The sequence below is a fragment of the Aquarana catesbeiana genome, linkage group LG02 (genome assembly GCF_042186555.1).
Source record: "Aquarana catesbeiana isolate 2022-GZ linkage group LG02, ASM4218655v1, whole genome shotgun sequence".
NCBI lineage: Eukaryota > Metazoa > Chordata > Amphibia > Anura > Ranidae > Aquarana > Aquarana catesbeiana.
The window spans coordinates 362,514,796-362,525,528 of NC_133325.1; the positions used below are offsets into that span (position 1 = coordinate 362,514,796).

The 10,733-nt window shown below is 42.2% G+C and overlaps 1 protein-coding gene across 5 annotated transcripts in view; it reads left to right on the plus strand.

Moving 5' to 3' along the window:
• Nucleotides 1-10,725, plus strand: part of PHKG1 (phosphorylase kinase catalytic subunit gamma 1) — a 41,199-nt gene extending 30,474 nt beyond the window's left edge. For 2 of the 5 annotated variants that reach the window (XM_073615065.1, XM_073615066.1), the window contains exons 7-10: nucleotides 3,249-3,339; nucleotides 3,449-3,602; nucleotides 3,710-3,835; nucleotides 10,385-10,724. In XM_073615065.1, the coding sequence (XP_073471166.1) occupies nucleotides 3,249-3,339; nucleotides 3,449-3,602; nucleotides 3,710-3,835; nucleotides 10,385-10,630 (617 nt within the window). In that variant the 3' untranslated portion in view covers nucleotides 10,631-10,724. Of the gene's footprint in view, nucleotides 1-3,248; nucleotides 3,340-3,448; nucleotides 3,603-3,709; nucleotides 3,836-10,384 lie in introns of all 5 variants that reach the window. The other 3 variants (XM_073615067.1, XM_073615068.1, XM_073615064.1) reach the window with 2 other exon arrangements.
• Nucleotides 10,726-10,733: the final 8 nt, after the last annotated feature.

Consider the following 10,733-nt stretch of genomic DNA (forward strand, 5'->3'; position numbering starts at 1 on the left):
ATTGCAAATTATGGTGGAAAATAAGTTTTTGGTCACCTACAAACAAGCAAGATTTCTGGCTCTTACAGACCTGTATCATCTTCTTTAAGAGGCTCCTCTGTCCTCCACTCATTACCTGTATTAATGGCAACTGTTTGAACTTGTTATCAGTATAAAAGACACCTGTCCACAACCTCAAACAGTCACACTCCAAACTCCACTATGGTGAAGACCAAAGAGCTGTCGAAGGACACCAGAAACAAAATTGTAGACCTGCACCAGGCTGGGAAGACTGAATCTGCAATAGGCAAGCAGCTTGGTGTGAAGAAATCAACTGTGGGAGCAATAACTAGAAAATGGAAGACATACAAGACCACTGATAATCTCCCTCGATCTGGGGCTCCACGCAAGATCTCACCCTGTGGGGTCAAAATGATCACAAGAACGGTGAGCAAAAATCCCAGAACCACACGGGGGGACCTAGTGAATGACCTGGAGAGAGCTGGGATCAACGTAACAAAGACTACCATCAGTAACACACTACGCTGCCAGGGACTCAGATCCTGCGGTGCCAGACGTGTCCCCAGTACATGTCCGGGCCCGTCTGAGGTTTGCTAGAGAGCATTTGGATGATCCAGAAGAGGATTGGGAGAATGTCATATGGTCAGATGAAACCAAAGTAGAACTGTTTGGCAGAAACACAATTCGTCGTGTTTGGAGGAGAGAGAATGCTGAGTTGCAACCAAAGAACACCATACCTACTGTGAAGCATGGGGGTCGCAACATCATGCTTTGGGGCTTTTTCTCTGCAAAGGGAACAGGACGACTGATCCGTGTACATGAAAGAATGAATGGGGCCATGTATCGTGAGATTTTAAGTGCAAACCTCCTCCCATCAGCAAGGGCTTTGAAGATGAAATGTGGCTGGGTCTTTCAGCATGATAATGATCCCAAACACACCGCCCGGGCAATGAAGGAGTGGCTTTGTAAGAAGCATTTCAAGGTCCTGGAGTGGCCTAGCCAGTCTCCAGATCTCAACCCCATAGAAAACCTTTGGAGAGAGTTGAAAGTGCGTGTTGCCCAGCGACAGCCCCAAAACATCACTGCTCTAGAGGAGATCTGCATGGAGGAATGGACCAACATACCAGCAACAGTGTGTGACAACCTTGTGAAGACATACGGAAAACCTTTGACCTCTGTCATTGCCAACAAAGGATATATAACAAAGTATTGAGATGAACTTTTGATATTGACCAAATACTTATTTTCCACCATAATTTGCAAAAAAATTCTTTCAAAAATCAGACAATGTGATTGTCTGAATTTGTTTCCACATTTTGTCTCTCATAGTTGAGGTATACCTATGATGACAATTACAGGCCTCTCTCATCTTTTTAAGTGGGAGAACTTGCACAATTGGTGGCTGACTAAATACTTTTTTGCCCCACTGTATCAGTTGTCCCCACAATTTCACTCAGTTAGGACTCATATATTTTTATGTTTGAATTTTCACAGTTTGAATTTTTACACTATGATTTTTACTGTATTTAATATTAGCGCTACATTTTCACCCAATGACAGGGGCTGGTTCAGCACCAGGAGATGGTATAGTAAAAGGACTTAGAGAAAAATGCAAAGGATAATCGTCCTTGGAGCCTTTAGGAAAAAAAAATATTAATATAGCTACCCTTAATGATTAGAGATTATGCTGTCAATGGAGTGTGGGAAATTGGAGCCATCATTAGAATATCCAAGGACAGGTTAGGTCATGTGGGGTGGGTGGAAGCAAAAATAGTCAGTCTTAGTAGTCCAGTTTTTGCTGTCTGGAATCAGGAACATCTGCAGAGATGTGACAGAAGAAATGTTTTCCTCTTGGAAGGACACGGTTGTTTATTGTGTTCCAACAGGAGATGTTGAGTGCCCCGGCTCCCAAATGGAGATTTGGAAGACTTAATTTATTTTGTAGCAGTCGGCACCTTGGAGAGGACAGAGTGCGTACCTGGGACTAATCATTTCTGCCAAATTAAGCTGGAGTTGACATGAAGCCTTAACATTTACTATTTACAATTTTTTGTAAAACTTTTCTATTGCATCCATATCTGCCTGGAAAATCCTTTACATCTGTAAACCCTTAGGACATGTTTCAAGTAACTGGTGGAATCTGAAGAGAGACAATGTATTGGTTAACACCCACTGTGATGCTGCCATAAGACTTGGGATGAGTATAAAATAAGAACAGCTGAAGGAAAAAATAACCCTCTGTCTGAGTTGCTTGACTTGGGGTAGATGTGAGACCCCCTGCTTCTGTGTTCTAAGAAAGGTTTCTGACCCCTGAGAACTGAAAAGAATAAATACGGGCCAGCGTTTTACCCTACATAATTTTAGTATTTATAGTTTAATCTTATTTCTACCTGCATCCTGCTTAACAAATGTCAATTGCAAGAGGTACCTGTTCTGCTGATAATCAGGAATTTGAAACACATTGTCCTGCAACCTGAAAGCAATGCCTTTATATATTCTTTTCCTGCAGCAGCTGCTCCTGGCCAGGGAAGACAAGCTTTATATTGGGATCAAAGACAAATCCCTCTCTTGTCTTTCCTATAGATCCGTCTAGTGACGATCAGGAGTAGCTACTGCAGGAAGAGAAGATGTAAACACACTACTTCCAGGCTGAAGGTCCACATACTCAAAACGTCTGCTATTGACACGTTATCAGCATGCAATAGGTTCACACCTTCCTATCTACCAGTGGCGACTGGTATTTTTTTTTGAGGGGGCGGCAAACAATCCACCCACCGCCACACTCCTTTTGGTCGGATCACGGATGGCACTAATCCCCCCCCCCCCGGTTGAGTCACAAGTGGTTGCACCCCCCCCAGGTTGGTCAGTCAAGGCCCTGCACTTACCCCATCTCACAGGTACCATGGTGGGCTGCTTGTTTGCTTGGTTCCCCAGCATGCGTCTCCTCCCTCCTCCTACTGCCGATCCAATCTGATCTCCTTTTGGCCCGTTCGGTTGACGGGTCTCATGACCCGCTTCCTGATTGGCCGGGAGCAAATATTCATTCATTTGCTATTGTCACACAACTATATAGCAAATATTAATTCATTCATTCCCTATTGTCACACAACTGGGTGGGCTTGGGGCGTAGTGCTCTGCGCCATTCATCAAACAGATCTATTTGTGCCAGTCTGTTATATTCTGTGTAATAATTCAGTTATATACGTATTAACCATAATACTCTTTGTTGCCGACTTTTTTAATTTCAGAAATTTGTGGCACACCTGGATATTTGGCACCAGAAATAATCCAAAGCTCTATGGATGAATATCACCCTGGATATAATAAACAGGTGGACATGTATGTTGCTGTTTAGGTTGCAATGAGTGTAGCATTTTTCAGAATCTTCTTCTCAGAAAAGTGCATGTGTACTAGCAGGATAATGGCACTGCCCTTTCTTGTCTTGCAGGTGGAGTAGTGGAGTTATAATGTACACACTACTGGCTGGCTCTCCACCATTTTGGCACAGAAAACAAATGCTAATGCTACGAATGATTATGAATGGGGACTACCAGTTTAATTCTCCAGAATGGGATGATCGGTCAGACACGGTTAAAGACTTGGTATAGAATATGATTACTCTTTTGCCACACTAAAATAATAACCTTTAAATGTCAGTGCAGACTTAATTTGTATTTATTTAATGTGAACAAAAGATTTTTCTCTTTAGATTGCCCGACTATTAGTTGTGAATCCTGAGAGACGTCTTACAGCAGACGAGGCTCTAGCTCATCCATTCTTCCAGCAATATGTAGTAGAAGAGGTTCGCCATTTTAGCCCATACAGGAGATTTAAGGTAAAAGATATGCATTGTTTGGCATTTAACGTAATCTGTTATATGTTACTTGAAATCGCACATTTGTAAAACAGACAGAAGTTTCGTCATAATTAACTATTCCAAAAAGTTCATGCATTTTACTTATATTTTCTGACATTTTGAAAAAATCTGTTTACACCTAAATAAAGTCTGCAGCTCCCAATAGTTGACCCCAGAGTAAATTTTGTACTAACATTAGTCTGGATTCTGAAAGACAAAGTTAAATTGTTAATTTGGCTCATTAGTGAACTACTGCATGTCCAATTTCCCTTTTTTTTCATGACAATTTCCCTTTAAACAGTGGTAGACGGTAGTTTGCTAATGACCCATTAAATGGTAAAAGAACTCTGGAAGCTGTGCCTGTTAAAGGGCAGACAGAGGCCAAAGGACTGGTAACTGGTATTACCTGTGGTCTCCCTGCAGCTGAGCTTCCGCCATTACTTGCAATGCCTTGTTCTCCATTATATGTGGAGACAGACATCTTGGAAGCAGTAGAAGCATGGTTTTGCTTTGTCATGTCAGAGCAAGAAAAACAGTGAGCAGCAGAGCAGCAACAAAAAATATCAAAAATATTAGTGAATGAAATGATAATTATAAAGCAGACTGCTGCACTTTAAAATTTCCGAATAAAGAAATAAATGAAAACTAAAAATATATAAAAGATTGCGCTGTCTGCTGTTCAACCCCAACATTAAAGTGAAGGTGATTTATTGTTGCTACAATAGTATCAATGTTACAAAGTAACAACCAGTGCATATACAATAAATTGATACATAAAAAAAATCAACAAAAGGAAAATTGTCCTAAACAAAAGTCCAAAATGTATGGTGCACAAAAATGGTGATAGTGACACACTCAAGTGTTTTAATGTCCAAATAAAGTTCCAAACTATAGTGCAGTATTGGAAATGATGGATTGGCCTCAATCAAGTGTTGCAATATTACCACGTGCAAGAAAAATTTAAATAGCCACTTACCAGAAACTCACGAAAGCCAAATTATAAGAGATCACGAAAAGTATAGAACACAGGGCTCCCTTCAGATAACAAATTCTTTTTCAGCAGCAGACCATCCCGGATCTGATGTTATGGGCAGCCCTCAAAATTTCCACTCACCTGCTCGCATTTAGCGAGTGGAAAATGATTGAGGGCGAGCGTGGGCTGCTTCAGGGCAGGCGGGGTTGAATGGGAGCCATTCTCCCAGCGATCGCCCAGAGGAAGAGAGCATGGAGGAAGAGGAGAGCTGGCTGGATCATCACAGAGCAGGGATCGCCCACTGTAACAGCTTTCCTCTGAATTGCCATCAGCTCGCTGTCACACTCAGTCCTGCCTCCTGACCCTGCTCCTATGATAGACAGAACACCAGTCCAATGCCAGGATGTGTTCTGTCTATCATAGGCACCGGGTCAGGAGGCAGGACTGTGTGTTGTGGTGAGCGGACGGCAATTCAAATGAAAGCTGGTACAGCGGGCAACCACCACTCTGTGATGATCCGACCTGCTTTCCTTTTCCGCCACTCTCTCTTCCTCTGCACGGTCATGCTGCATTGATGGGCACAGGTGAGGCTGCACTGATGGGCACGGATAAAGAAGTTGTTCATATTTATTTTTGTAACTTAATTCTGCATAAAACATTTAAGTGTCATTTCATGAGATAATTTATGAGGGTGTGTTTAGTGGTGGAATTAGGGGCTGGACAGGGTAGGGGTTCAGTGGGGCAACAGGTGGCGAGTAACCCTTAAGGCCTGGCTACTAGTAGCTCAGGACTTGAAATTTTGAGCTCTGGTTAAGGGATATGGCCATATGTACACATTCCAAGTCAGCTATGTTCCTCACTCAGGCAATGTGGTAAAGCTCATGCATCAAAGAAAAGAGAAGGCTCATCATGCAATATGTAATGATATTTATTAAATGATAAAAAGTATTGCAGTATTGTAATGATAAAAACAAGCGGTAAAGCATCAATTACAACTGCAGATTTAACAAGGGTAACACAGGAGCTGAGACGTCACTATGTTACTGATCTGCTGGTTAAATCTGCAGTCAAAATTGATGCTTTACCTCTTGTTTTTATCCTTTCTCTTGTAAGTGCAATACTTTTTATTATTTAATAAATCTCATTACATATTGCATGATGAGCCTTCTCTTTTCTTTGATGCATGAGCTTTACCACATTGCCTGAGTGAGGAACACAGCTGACTTGGAGTGTGTACGTTCAAGTTTTCCTGGGTGGAGGCTGGATGGCTATACCCCATAACATCAGATGGGCTGCTGCTGAAAAAGAATTTGTTATCTGAAGAGAGCCCTTCAGATAACGCTTTTCATGATCTCTTATACTTTGGAGATCATGAGTTTCTGGTAAGAGGCTATTTCAATTTTGTCTTGCACGTGGGAATATTGCAGCACTTGATTGAGACCAATCCATCATTTCCAAAACTGCACCATAGTTTGGACCTTTATTTGGACATTAAAGTGTTACTAAACCCAGTAATAAGAAAATAGTTCAGAATCCCCCCCCCACAGTGCCCAAAGCTTATAAATCTTCTTTTCACATTAAAATACTGCCACTATATACCTTTTTGGATGATCTGTATACCACGGTTACATGATAAACTGCACAGTTTCTCCAGTGCTGAGAGTTCAGGAAGGAGGAGATTTTCACTACAGCCTGTATACACGCCCACATGTGTGATCAATATCATGTGACCTGGCTAGCTCTGAGAACAAGTAAATGTTCTCTCCAGCATACAAGACACAACTGAGCATGTGCAGGTCGGCTACTCTGCCTGTGTTATCTGGCCTTCCCCAGATAGACCGTGCAGAAAGGGAGGATCTATACATACGGGATAAAACAGCCCTTTTACACAATGCAGAGGATTAACCCCTTAAGTTCCACAGTAAGTATAACAAGCATGCTATGCTGCATATACAGACTGATTTTACTGTTGTGGGTTTAGTAACACTTTAACATACTTGAGTGTGTCACTATCACCATTTATTAGAGTGCACCATATAGATCTTTGTTTAGGACCATTTTTCTTGTGTTGATTTTTTTTTCATGTCATTTTATCGTATATGCACCGGTTGTTACTATTTAACATTGATACTCTTGTAGCAACATTGTTTCATAATATCACCTTCACTTTAATGTTGGGGTTGAACAGCAGACAGCGCAGTTGTTTATATCTTTATAGCAACATGATATTTCCTGGGGCTAATCATGTGAGCTTGCTCATAGTATAGGTCCACCCCTCTGACCCTACATGACAACCTTCTGCCAAAATAAAAGGTTGGACTCCCCTCAGCTTAATGTTCCTTTTTTGTCCTCGCTCGGGACAACCTTTTCTGCTTTGGATTTCGTGAAAATGAAAGATTGAAGATTCCCTACCTTCCCACCTGTTTCAGCTTCTCCAGGTAGATTATTCTTTTGCCAGAGGTAAATCCCCCATAGCAGGAGTGCCATTGTGCCTGGGCAGATGGTGCTGCCTAAATGGTGCATGTTGTGAAGTCTCGGAGGATCTTTGCACTCTGTGCTCCTGTGCTTGCTCCAGTTCCCAGGAGCTGTCTGCTGCCCTGTCTGCCCTTACTCAAAATGGCTCCAATTAAGCCTTCAGCGTCATGACGTCACTTCTGCTGAGACATTTCCTGGGTTACAGGACACCAGAAGCAGGTGCTGTGAGGTAGGTTTCACCCTCCGAGGGAGTGCCCTCTCCCTCTCAAAGGAGTCTTGGTACCGAGTTGGGTGGAGGCTGTTAGGAGACTAGAGAAAAGTTGCAGCTAGCCACAGGTTAACAGGAGAATGCAGTGCTGGGCAGGTGCATGGCTGATTTTTTTTCTTTTTTACCAAATTTATATTCAAGCCTCAGATTTATTTATTTTTTTTTTTTGCCATGAACTCTCTGAGACCAGAATCAGAGCCACGAAGATCAGACTCCAGGTAGGGGAGTGCCTTCAGGATGCCATTGCTACCGGAAACCGAGTTAAAAAGAGAGTATTTAATAGCTGTATGCTTGCTTGCGAGCGGAAAGATCGGAAAGGAGAAAAGCACTAGGCTAAGACAAGGCATTCCTTGTGACACGTCTGTTTGACAGCCTGGCTACCGAGAGGCACAGGTTGGCCCAGTTGATGGTAATGGAGGATGTCCCGCGAACTCTGAACAATCTTTCCATTAATGCTACATACTACAGGGTATGGAGGAAGTTCTTTGAAGTGGCAGCAGTTCAATCCTAAATCTCCCTCTTAAACTGATGTTTTTTTGTTTGCAATCTGCTCTGAACAAAGGATTCAACTATAGTACTATCAGAGTGCAGGTGTCTGCGCTTTCAGCTCTGACTGAGGTGTAATTGGCGGAGGACCTTTTTATAACACATTTTATAACAGCAGTAGACCTTTTGTTCTGAAGATTGTAAAGAAAGATCCCTTTTGGCCTGATGAAGATATCCCATTGTTCTGGATGACACTTAAGCCTATTACACATGGGCAGAATGTCGAGAGGCATCAGCTGGTTCAATAGAAACCGGCTGACATTGGGCCTGTGTGTACTGCAGTCGGTCTGACAGAAGCCGGCCATTCGGCGGGGGCTGTCCCGCTGTCAGAACACAATAGAACAGCAGGGAGATTGCTGTACTAATGTAGGATAGTTAGTACAGGGACTCCTTCTGAGCTGTCAGGTTTTTTTCATTCAGCCCTGCTGGGTTAATGCAGTCCAGTGTGTTTTTAATCTGCATCAAAAAGTAATGCACAGTGTTTTCCATGCATGTGTTTCAATGGCCCTAGTTCACAGCAGTGCAGTGAACAAAAGTGGAATCTACTGCATTTTTTCTTCATGGAACACTTCTAGAATGCAGCAATATGTCAAAATAAAAAAGTGTCAAAATAGAAAAAGAGGAAAAAAATTGCACTGGAACACATTGAAAATGCATCAAAAACATGTAAATGCCAATGCAATAATGCATCTGGAACACAGAAATTGTGGTGTGAACCAGTCCAAAGAGGGTATTGTTAACGGAAGCCAGACACGTCTCGGAAATCCATGCATTTTTCATCAGGCCTCCTTTGTACGAGATTTTCCAGGATAAGTTGGTTTTGCGTCCATTTCTTTTTTTTCTTCCAAAGGTCTGTTTGCAATTTCATCTGAATTAGAAAGCTGTACTTCCTTCACTTCCTCCAACAGTGGACAGTGTGGCCTAGGAGGTTTGGGCTGGACTTGACCTACTTGTGTTACTACTATATATCTGCACAGAGAATCTCAGGATGTCGGATAATCTATTTGTCTTTCCTAAAAGTTCAAACAGGCAGCCTCGCCAAGGATCATTTCCTCATGGATAGTTCAAGTCATTAATACGTATGTGGATTTGGGTCTTTCCCTTCTAGTGGAGATTTTGGCACACTCTACAAGGGTACCAGCAGCTTTGCGAGCAAGTTATGCCAAGGTGCCAGGGGATGTGGTCTGTAATGAGTCACCTACAACCTTCATCCACCATTACTGGCTAGAAGTGGCCTATGGGCTCATCACTGATTGCTTCTGCTGTCTGTTTGATTTAATAGATTCTTTTGCATACATTTAGCTCTGGTGTCTTTATTTTTTTTGTTTTGTTTCTGCCCCACCTTTTTATGCCAGCTATTTCCCATGAGTAGGCTGACATGACTAATGCCAGGAATATGGAAAATTGGTATCCATACTTACCGGAATCTTTCTTCCCTGGAGGCTCATCATGTCAGCCTAGGATTCCCCTCATAGGTGTTCCATGGTTTATAGCAGATATGCAATTAACGGAACCTCCAGCTGTTGCAAAACTACAAGTCCCATCATGCCTCTGGGTGTCATGCTTGTGGCTGTCAGAGTCTTGCTATACCTCATGGGACTTGTAGTTCTGCAACAGCTGGAGGTCTGCTAATTGCATATCCCTGGTTTATAGGAACATTAAGGTGAGGAGAGTCCCTCCTTTTATTTTGCTATTTGGCAGGTGTTTGTCCTGTGGGGTCAGGGGGTGGAGCTGACTCATGAGTAGGGTGAAATGATGAGCCTCCAGGAAAGGAAATTAGGGTAAGTATGGATAACTATTTTCCATATTCAAATCTTCAGGAGATGAGCAGTAAAAGGCAGCAGTGCCTTAGATGATCTCTTTCAGCAGATATACAGCCATGAATCTGAGTCTAGATGTTCCAGAAAACATGGCACATCTTCACAGACAGGGGGCCACAGATACCAAATCAAACTTGATTCACAGAAAGAAGTGAATATAAATGAAAACCTAAAACATTAACAACCCCTGACTATTGGGTATCCCCGCAGCTGAAATGCTACAGAGGAGTGCAATTGTTCATAGAAAAGTAGGTTACCTTCAAAAACAGGTATATCTTAAATATTTTTCGCTATGATAAACTCTGAGGATTTTACAAATACAGGAGAAACTGCAGTGTGTTCAGATATTTCTGGACAGTGGTTTTCCATTGCCTATGCCTTTCAAATGATATAAAAGATATACACAAATAAATGCATATAAACGATTCATACGTTTGTCTTTGTAGGTGGTCTGCCTAACAGTTTTGGCCTCTGTGCGGATTTACCACTACTATCGTAAAGTGAAACCTGTTACTAAAGAAATTGTAGCAAGGGACCCATATGCAATTAAGCCGATACGGAAGATGATCGATGCTTGTGCGTTCAGGATCTACGGACACTGGGTGAAGAAAGGGGAGCAGCAGAATCGAGCCGCACTCTTTGAAAATACGGCAAAAGCCATTCTATTATCACTGGCGGCAGAGTCCAGTTAATTATAACATTCTGCCTTTTGTCACGTAAACACAACATTACATCAAACTGTGTACCTATGGAATATGTGTGTGTATGTAAATATATTTATGAAACAAATAATCA